Below are 11,103 nucleotides of genomic sequence, written 5' to 3'. Positions count from 1 at the left end.
TAATGGGAGAGCTAAGCCTCCATTTGCTGACAGATATTAAACTTAAGCAGTTCAGAGAATTTCTGTTTTTCACACGGTCAATAGCCATGGAAAGATGAAATTTTTCAGAGATGCATCCATAGGAAAAGATAAACTTTATTGAATCATTTCTTAATCTCAGGCTCATTAGAAGGCAAGAGGGTAAAGACACCCATCTGCATAAGCCAGTTTTGAAAATGGGCTTTAGACATCTTGAATCAATGGCTAAATATTTTGATCAATTGGGTACCATGTTCTGGCTCTGAGAAGCGCAATAAATCACTTTGGAAGTGGACAAGAGCTGAAATAGGAAGACACAGCAAGGAACATATCAGAGCTACCCTTGTGTAGAACATTTCCATTCCTCTGCAGGGGATTCCAGTGTTGCACATGGGCACAATCTCACTGCCAGGAGGGAAGTGTGTGCAGTGCAGCCCCACTGCCACCAAGGACAGCTCTCAGAAGGCATGGCACTGCCTGCACAGCTGTCTTGGAGGAGGCAGCATTACCAAACGATATGTAAGAAAATGCTTCAGGTGAGCCAAGGGCAATATGTTGTCATACAGTGTGCTTGTTTCTTTTTACTCATCTGTCTTTGAACAGAGACACAACAGGTTTTACTGAGTGAAACAGAAGAGTCTTTTTGTAGCACTGATATATGAATAGAGACAAATGGACAAAACCTTGCTGCCAGTGTCAGGCTCCAGGACTGGCACCCATTTATGTGAAACAGTGAAACCCAGCCTTGGTTTTGCTGGGTGCTGTCACAAGGGCTCTACTGAGCCCCACAGAAGCAGTGAAAATCCCAGCCTATAGCAAATATCAGCAGTGAACACATATGGCCTTTTGTCTGAGATGACATTTTGCTATAGAAAACAGTTATATTCATTTATGGGTTTGAATTCCTTACTTTTTCATCTCTGTCTCTTAGGACAATGGATTTACATGGCATATTTCACAACGTGTGCTATATGCAGAGATCACTGAATATAAAATCAAATCAGGGCAGTACTAGAATGGCACCAGACAAAAAAAGCAGGTTTATTTCAGAAAATTAATGATGCTTTGTGTAATCAGATCTGCAAGGGAGGTTTGGCAAGCAGGATGCTTACAGATAAACCTCTGCTGGGTCTGGACTCAGCCTTGAGGACATTAAATCTGAAGCTGTGGGGGATTGCTGAAGATCTGCAGGAGAGCAATAGGCCACAAAATCCTTATTTATTTAAATCAGAGCCAGAACTAAGGGAGGCACAGACCCCAGTGCTAAGCAAAGCACTGGTGTGTTTTTGATGCAAAGGGGTCAGTGCTGCTGTCTGCATGCATGTTGCTTTGCACACAAGTGGGAAGCCACCCAGATGCTTAGTCACATTTTAATACCATCCCACCTTCCTCAGGGTGGAATCTTCCTCCTACCCCTCTCAAACCCAATAGGTTCTGTCAGCTTAATTACACTAATAAAGGAAAACATGAATCTCAAATTCAAAAAGATCAATCTTAGTCTCACTCTTATCCTAAAGGCACCGCACTCCAAGTGAATTCTAGCCTCATAAACCAGAAAAAAAAACAGATGGGTAATCCTATAGGAACATATCGCTTGCTTCCCAAGACCAGGAGCTGTCACCACCACAGACCAGTCTTTGCCAGCTCCTGCAGACATTCCCAGCTCAGCAATGGCCATATGTTTTATTCCTAGGATTCAAAGAGGAACAACACATTCCCAATGAATGCTGTGCTCCCCTGTGGTCCTGGCAGGATAACACACAACCCAACACTTCCCACTTCTCCCAAGCTGAAAAGTGGGAAAAGTGTCCTCAGAGCTGACCCTGCTGGAGCAGAGGCTAGACAAGATGCCTGATGCCTCCTGGGTCCTCTCCCACCTCAGCTATCCACCAGTCCAGTAAAATAAGATGTGCTCTGAAATGCTACAGTGGCACTAAGGAACACCAAACACACGTTTGGTGATGAGGCTCAGTAGGTCAGCTTGATGGCTGAACTTGATCTTGAAGGTCTTTTTCAACCTAGGTAACACTACAAAACAATACAGAAGAGATTTCTGAGAGTAAGAGAAACCTAGGTTCTACATACATAAGCATTGCATGGAAAGCAAACTGACGAACTGAGCTGTTAGCTTAAAAGTTAGGCATATCAATTCAGTAGCACTGAGGGGATGAAAGCTGGAGAGCTAGAAGGTCTAGCAGGGTGTTCCAGCAGGGTGCCATGGCAGTAGGACAGGTTGTGTGCTTTAAGGAGAAAACATTAGGATTCCATGGAAAGAAGCAGTGTAAAGTGTGTACCAGCACTACAACATATCATAGCATCTCTCTCTTTTCCTATTTGGAAAGCTTGTATCAAGGGTGTTAATTTTTATTTATGATTCTGCTAGGCACAAAAGTCTGAGAAACACTTTCCTCACCTCAACAAATACAGGCATTTCGGGCTCTGCCCTTCAAATTTCAGAAATTCCTGCAACATGGACTTGAATACAAGTCAAAAATAACACTGCTTCTCCAGCAGGAAGGTTTTAAGAATCAGCTGTCACCCCACCCGACCTCAGTTTAGTCAGGAAGGATCTGCTGAAGCAACTGGATGGCAACAAGCTGGGTGTGAAAAGCTGGACTCCAGCATGGGACGGAGGAAAGAAGATAGGTTGGAAGATTTAGTGTGAAGCTGGATCTACGTGAAGTGGAGAATTCCAAGTGTGAATGTGTCTATGTGTTCGTGCATGTGCTGAGGAAAGCTGGGCTGGCAAGGGAGACAGAGGAGAGCTTTGTGCACAGTGCTCGCTCTGACATAGCCCAGCCTGCTCCCTATCTCCCAGTTCCACTTCTGAGTGTGCGGGAACATGCGGTGGCTCCTTTTTCCCACTATCTTCATCATCCCCTGCACCCAGCAGGTAAGTTCATTAAATAGGAGAAAAAGATTTCTCCCTTCCTCGCCCTATCTGGGTTTAAAGTTCTATTTGCTTAACAACAAAATAAATTTCAGAGAAGCAAATTACTCCTAAGGAATAAGGAGACATTCCCTACTCCTGAAAAAATTTTGTGTGCAGCTTCTTTACGGCATCTGTCCTGATCTTGGTATTTTTTCCTCTCTATCTTGTACATTAATATGACTCTTTGAGAAAAAGAAGTGTTAGGGAAGCTGACATTGCCAGTGACCTTGAGTTTTTTTCTCCCTCTCTTTTCTTTTTTCACAGTGTAAGCACAAATGGTTATTTGATACAGTGTAGGGAAGTAAACATCTTGTCCATGCTCACGTTCCATATACATCTATGTATACACAGGGATTTGTTTTCAGATAGTTCTGCATCATAGAAAGGCATCTAGGCTGGGTTATGCTGTGTCTGTTATGAGAAAATATTAAATGATAACTATTGCTGAAGAGATCTGTGTGGAGGGCCAATTTCATTATTTACTTCATTCTGAAAATACACGTTACCTGTACTCAGTGTATTTCTCCTCTGTGATCAAGATGACTTCCAAACGGAAAATTTCCAAGAGACTGTCAGCCTCTGCTAACTTTCAGAATACTGAAAGCTAGCTTGATATAACTGAACATTAGTAATAATACGTTGCCTACTTTTGCTATTTATTTATGTCATACACACCTTGTTCAATCCTTAAAACACACAAAAACAAACAACAGCATATGAAGGGCTGCTATACAATGGTCTCATTTTTTGATCTGTGCATAGGATCAGTAAAAGTACGCAGTGGGCTTTTGTGATATGGATAGCTTTGTAGAGAAGCTTTGGTATACAAGAATTAGAAAATATATGGCCTGTAAATTTGATAAGCAGAATTTCCATCATCACATAACATTTTTGAAGATTGTTCAGGCAGACTGAGCTATTCTCTAATTCCAAAGTTAAAATGTTCAGGTACTTGCCCAGTGCTGTTTTCTCATGGGGTAGCTTTGAAGTCTTACACCTCTCAGCTGACATCTGTTCCTAAAAAGGGAAAGAGAAAACACTTGCTTAGATAGAATTCTGTAGGTGTTAAGCACGTTTTAATTTGTAGTACAAATTAAACTTAGTGGATGAAGCACACAGATCATTTCCTGCTACACCATGTACCCATTTTGAAATGAGATGCCTGATTTAAACCGCATACGCTCATATTGTTGGCACAGGGCCAAACTCATAATACTAATACTTTGCTTAAAAAGAAGAAAAACCCATTGAGCAGCAAGAAAGTGAATTTCCTAAAGCAACCAGACCTTCCTGAATACTGTGAAATGTATGGGAACATCTTTTTTCCATGTAGTGTTTCTAGAACAAGCCCTTAATAGCCTTTAACACTCCTATGCATGTTCATCAAATTATTGCTATGGTTTAGAGAAAAGCTTTGGTGTTTGAAAAATAGTAAACTGAAGTTACGTGTTTCTGTATTATTGCTGCACTTAGAGAAAAAGGGTTAGAAGAAATTTTTTATCAGCAAATGATTAATGATTAGCAAAATACTACATTTATGAAACTATATTCTGCCTGCTCTGTGGAATGCAAGATGAGAGATCATTATTCATTTAATGCATGAACTGCATTTCTGAATTAATATGTATCTTAAAAATCAGACAGCCAAAGGGACTTGAAAGCTACTACTTTGGAGTTTCATTAGTAAATGTGGATTAAGATATCATAATTCCAAATGACCATAAAAAATGGAAACTAATGGTAGAAAGAAGAGCCTTTTAAAAGGTCATTTAATGCTCCATGCAATTAGGCCAGCTCAATTGTGCTGCAAAAGCTTTCATGTGATATGTCACATGAAATGTTGAATTCTGCAGAGGTTGAGATCAGACCTGAAAGCCCAACCAGCACTGCAGCCCCTCCCTTCTGCTAGGGGTGCCCCACAGCTAGAGGGGTGGAGAGAAACGGATAGCTGGGACTGCACATGCCCCCCAAAATACAAAATATCCTCCTTTTCTTTACCATAGAATTGCTTAGATTGGAAGGGACCTTAAAGGTCATCTGGTTTCAACCCCCTGCTGTGGAGAGGGTTGGACGGTGATACTGGCAGGCGATGATGGCATAGGTCTCAATTTCGCTCCTGCTTTTGGGCAGCATGAGCTGCCAGGCCAGAGCAGCTCCCAGTTTTACACTCCACTTACATGCCAGCACTGGCTATGCCCCCATTCCCTACATGTCCTTCCTTGCTGAACAGCAGTGCCACGGCCTGCATTTCTGCTGAAACTCAGCATGAAAATACCTGCTGCTAAGATCTAAACTGGCATGTTTAGATATAATCCTCCACAAAAATGTACAGAATACCTATCTCAAATACATCCTTTCATACTGTGCAGACTTAATCTTCCCCAGTGCCTCAAAAAGATAAATAAATGAGTCAAGAACTACTTAGGACATTTTTAGATGCAAACTCTGAGACAGAATGTGGAAACTTTAAATTCTGACTAGATTTTGACTTCCTGCTGCTGAGGTAAATCTCTTTTAGAGTTCCATTTTGGCAGTGTAAGCCCTAGGCTTAAGGAACACTTATTAATCCAAGTAGTTATTCACTTAGAAAGTTACCTGTTAAGCTCAGTGCAATTACCAGCCTCCCTTAATTAGTTATAGGATGCAGTTGTTGCAGCTAGCTCAAAAGAACTTGAAAGTAATGTAATACTCCTTTCAAAACACCTGAAGTATTAGTTTGAGCCAAAGTAACCCTCTGAATGTTCTCTATTTCCAAAAGCTTTTGCCATCAGAACTGTCACAAAAGGTTGGCTGCCGAGCAGCATAGGTAGTTAATTTGATATAAGGCTTGTAGGAAGGACTAATTAAAATAGATCTACATTTGGTTTTAAAACACTTTTTCCTTACTTTATCTGCTATGGACTTTGTCCTAACAAAGGAATGACCAACGAATGGTGTTCCAAACCTGCAGTAGGCCACGCTCACTGTTGAATCTGGCTCCTCCTACCAAACTCTTGTATCTTCTCACTTTTCTGGATCCTGTGACCTTAGGAGCTTTATTTTATGCTGTACCAGCTATGCAGAGAACATGCAGCTCTCAAAGCATCCCACTGTATGTAAGTTTCTCTGCAGGGCGCAAGCCCACCGCCCACAGCCGAGGCCTGGTGAAAAACGTCCAGAGAGCAGCGAGGCTCAGCCACGCACCGAGCTGTGCCGCTGGCCCTGCCAGTGCCCACCAGTGCCCACCTGCAGCCCCGGGGTGAGCCTGCTGAAGGACGGCTGTGGCTGCTGCAAGGCCTGTGCCAAGCAGGCTGGAGAAGTCTGCAACGAGGTGGACATCTGTGATCCTCACAAGGGTCTCTACTGCGACTACTCGCAGGATGAGCCTAGGTATGAAACAGGCGTGTGTGCATGTAAGTCGTTCTTTCACGTTCTATTCTGCAAACCCAGGAGGGTGGGAACCCAGCTTGCTGGAGCTGTGCAGCTCTGTGCTGTGTGATTTATACAAATGCACACTGGTTGGAGAATCTGAGAGTGGGGCAGGGACTGTCTTTATATTTTCTGCCTACCAGCTCATTGTGCACAAGCCTGCTATTTGCAGATATGTTATAAGGCTGAAGTTATCATTGAGGTCAAACAAAATTGTGCTTGGGCTTGGTTGAAGCTAAGAACGCAGGAAAGGAATGATTGCATCAAGCACTTAGTGAGCAAGAACCCAATGCTCCCACTGTCTCAGTAACTGTTGTTTACCATTTGCAGATCTGGTTGCTGTAGGGTGTGAGCTCAACGGCATTTACTATCTCAATGGGCAGACTTTCCAGCCTAACCCACTTTATAAGTGCCTGTGTATCAGTGGTGCGATTGGATGTACTCCTGTATTCACACCAAAATTAGCAGCAAGTCCCTGCTCCAGTGGCATGAGTATGAAGAAGACTGGACAAAGGGTGTGTAGCCCCGGACAGAACAAGCAGCTTCAATCAGCCAACTACAGGCAGATGTCAGGTGTGCCCTGCTATGCTGGTAACAACTCTGCACAAGTCTTGCCCCATTCAGTGTCCTTACTGCAGCAGCCAGGATGACTGCATGCTGGCTACTCCTGTTTTCCATCATGGCCATTGCCAGGGCATCTGGTCTGTCCCAATTACTCCTTTTATTCTCAAGTGACAGATTCTTTTCTCTAAACTCAATGCATATGAGAAGCAAAAAGCCTTTTCTGTTAACAGGGAATACCCACAGCTACCTTTAGCCTATCTTTCTGCAGAGTTTCACTGCTTGTTAGATCTGCCCAATTAGGGCTGCTGATGGACAGCCTTTTAGCAGCCCAGGAACTTTCTTGTTTTCTCTCCTTTTGTGGTGGTAGAGAATCTTGGTTTTCACACATAAGTTAAAACATTGCAGGCTCCATTTTCAAATGGAAAGCAGAAAATTATAGACTGCCTTAGCAGCTCACAAAACTTAAGTCACTGTGATGACAACCTTCCCTCCAGTTTCTTCTCTATGCAGTGTGATCAAAACCACACAACAGTTTATCCGCGCAGTTCTGCCATAGTCAGCTGATACTCCATTCAACCTTGTTCTTGTTCTGCTGCAGTACTCTCATTTACTTTAAGGAAGGACCACTGACAGAAGCAGCTTTCCTGGCTCTTCCCTTTCTCTAGATCCTCCTCTGTCAGGCCTTCTGTTCTCTCCTTCCCTTTGCATGTGATATTTACATTACAGAATACATCCTCATTTCAACTAATATGGGTACCAGAAAGCTGAGCTGCTTATTTCGTGGCAACTTAAATTATGGAGAAATTATGGCCTGAATCATCAACATGGATCAATACAATAAAAAGGGATCCCAAAGCTTATCAAAAAACATTCCCCAAATACTGCAGTAGCACATGAGCCAATCTGCAGATAAACAGACTGAAGACACAATCTGAAGTTCAGTTTGGACAATTTCTAAAATGTTAACAATGGTTATACAAGTTTGCAAAAATGAAAAAGGATTTTTGTTTCAAAATTATTATACCTGGTGTCAAAGACCTTTTACAGAAATCTATTTGATGCAGTCAGTAAAACCACACTCAGCAAGGCAACCAACTTCAAATGAAGTGCATTTCTAGAGAGCGTTACTAATCCCATCAGAGAGGGACATCCATTGACAACAATGGTAATCAAAACATCTGACCCACATTAGGTAGGTGCATGGGGAGCCAGTGCCCAGTGATGCTCTGAGCCAATGAGAGTATTTGGAAATAGTAGATAAAGTTAAAATGAGGAATGGCAAATGTGCAAAAAAAACCCCCAAAATAAATGTTTTGAAGAATAAACTTCTTTCTCACCCTATCTTCCTCTGAAGAAATCTCCTTGAAATTTTGCTTCAAAATGAGGTCTTCCCCCTTCCCTTTTCCAGTACAGCAAAACAAATTACCATGTAAACTTGTGCATCAACTGCATGAATGGCTCAATAGGCCAATATCTACATGGAATTTTTTTTTTTTTTTCCTGCTAGCATGGATAACAAGTGCTAGGCTTCTCTTCATTGCTCTTGATGTTTTCCGGATTTCCTAGTCCAACTTTGACCTCATTTAGATATTTAGCGATGTACAGAGGTTATACTTTAAAAATGTATGAAGAATAAGCAAACATTGAACTTCCCTTTATTTACTGCAGATTTGGCACAGGCTTTTAATCTGCTTTTTGCACAGAGATCTTAAAATTGGTGTCTACTTTCCGGGTAGATTTGTAATTCTGCCTGTCATCTTACATGCAGATGTCATCTAAATGCAGATTCCACAGACACCAAGAATTTCTACACAATTTTTTTTTTTCTTAAACAAAACCCAGTCTTCACAGTATCTAGCAGGAATTGGTACTAATGGTTACATCACTCCCCCATTTGAACTGTGCTTAGCCTTAAATAATCAATGTTTCTTCCACTCTGGCCGTTTTATAAAAATTCCACAGGTAACTCTTCACACACTATTTTCTTCATATTAAACAGAAGGGCCATACAGCACATGCAGTTTTATAGTCTTTGCTAGGATACGAGTGTCAATAAATTTTAAAGGCAGCTCAGCACTAAGACTTCTAAATAACTTTTTAAGGCCTCATCTTTAGATTTACTTGCATGAGCAGAAGCCTAATGCTTATCCTTTTTATATTCAGTTAATCCTTTTGGGGTTATTCTGCTGCATAAGTAATATATTGCTGCTTTAGCTTACAGAAACTTACCACTAGTTTTAAAGAAAAAGTGCCTGGTGCAGGCAACCCCTTGGACACCGTGTTCCAGGACCTGTGGCATTGGTATATCCAGCAGAGTGACCAACGAAAACAAGAAGTGTGAAATGAAAAAAGAGAAGAGATTATGCTTCATTCAGCCTTGTCTGACCAATATCCTGAAGACAATAAAGGTACCTTCTCATATATGAGGGCTGCTCCAAAAGTAACACCTCCAATTTGATCATATTGGCCCACAACATCAGAGAAAGATGTTGGTGATATGGAAGTAGAAGTTGAACCTTCCTGTCAATATTCCATTACATTTTGTTGCTGTATGACAGATGGCAGCAGAGGGGCAGCCTGACACAAAGGCATCTGATACATAAGTGCATATGAAGCAAAGGTGTGTGTCACTGAATTCCTCCATGTGGAGAAGTGGCACCCGCTGACATTCATCAATGCTTGCTGAACATTTATGGAAACCAAAAAGGGGAAGTGAGAGCAGTGAGGCATCAGCAGAGTGGGTGGTATGTTTCATCATTGGCAACAGTGGGCCACCTCCACAGGCTGCAGGCTTTTATGAGCGTGGCATGCAGGCTCTTCTTCATTACTGGTGAAAATGCATGGCTAATGGTGGTGACTATGCTGGAAAACACTGTTATGTAGCTGAGAATTTGCTCTGTCACAGTGTTATTGTACTCTTTGTATCTTTTGCAGTTTCCAAGGAAATAAATAGGAGGCATTACTGTCAGAGCAGCCTACGTAAAATGACTAGGTTGCAAAAAATAAAAACATCAGAAGTATAAAAATGGATGTATTAGTAAATACTTTTAAGTCATAAAATAACACTTCTCCTTTTTCTACCTTTTGTCTTCAACTCTTAACAGTAAGCTACAGATGTATAATTTCAAGTGCTGTCATGCTGCCTGGCCAACCAAAATATTTTTGTTTACTGAAAGAAAAATAAGACAGCTCATAGTAGGCGTAATTTTCAACATATTTCTATGTAAGCATCACAAGTTTTTTTTTCATGTTCTGTTTTCCATGTGTAAAAACATAAGCTTTTTTTTTGTTGTTTTACAGATTCCAAAAGGAAAAACATGCCAACCAACATTCCAGCTTCCTAGAGCAGAGAAACTATTTTTCTCTGGATGTTCAACTACACAAAGCTACAAGTTAACTTTCTGTGGGGTATGTATGGACAAGAGGTGCTGTGTACCCAATAAGTCCAAAATGATCACTCTCCAGTTTGAGTGTCCCAATGAAGGTTTCTTTAAGTGGAAGATGATGTGGATAACATCTTGTGTATGCCAGAGGATTTGCAGTGATCCAGGAGATATATTTTCTGAACTCAAAATTTTGTGAATTAACACCACTGACTGTAACATGCTGCAAGGATGACAGCCCATTCACATCCTGAAGAATCAGCATTACCTGTCACCCCAGCAATGTTTGTGAATAAATATAAATGTGAATATTCATTTAAAAAAACATCTCGAAAATGCAAGTAAGAAGGTATCCTTTTAAACTTAACTGTTTTGGTATGTGGAAATACATTCACAAGAATTGTGTATGTAACACTACTCTCAAAAGGAGAACTTTTGGTAATTCAAGAAAGCACAGTGAGACTGCTTGGTAACCTACCATAGCACCTTGTCCAACAAGACAAATACATCTAGATTCACAGATGCTGACTAATCTATACAAAAGCAAACAAATGAACAACAACAACAAAAAAAAACAAAACAAAACCGACCCTATAACATCATCTATTATTCTTGATTCTCAAATTAACACCTTCTACCATGTATCTTCAAAGGCAAAACACATGAATGCTGTTGTAAACACGATAAATTAATTGTAAGACCCAAATGCTCTTTACAGCAGATAATCTCTCTACTGCTATGAATATAAACCATGTCCTCGGTAAAGGAAGACATAAGAAGGCATCTACAGATAAGAGA

At 41.1% G+C, this 11,103-nt stretch overlaps 1 protein-coding gene across 1 annotated transcript; it reads left to right on the top strand.

The window, feature by feature from the left end:
• Positions 1-1,489: 1,489 nt before the first annotated feature.
• CCN6 (cellular communication network factor 6) lies at positions 1,490-11,054 on the top strand. Its single transcript, XM_031611164.2, has 5 exons — positions 1,490-2,911; positions 6,051-6,342; positions 6,689-6,931; positions 9,137-9,330; positions 10,223-11,054. Exons 1-5 carry the CDS (start codon positions 2,861-2,863, stop codon positions 10,502-10,504), a joined length of 1,062 nt encoding a protein of 353 aa, XP_031467024.2. The 5' UTR covers positions 1,490-2,860; the 3' UTR covers positions 10,505-11,054.
• The last annotated feature ends 49 nt before the right edge of the window (positions 11,055-11,103 follow it).

The sequence above is a fragment of the Phasianus colchicus genome, chromosome 2, assembly GCF_987193195.1.
Source record: "Phasianus colchicus chromosome 2, bPhaCol1.hap1.1, whole genome shotgun sequence".
Lineage (NCBI taxonomy): Eukaryota > Metazoa > Chordata > Aves > Galliformes > Phasianidae > Phasianus > Phasianus colchicus.
The sequence above is the reverse complement of the archived record's forward strand: the minus strand, read 5'-3'. Positions and strand labels throughout refer to the sequence as shown.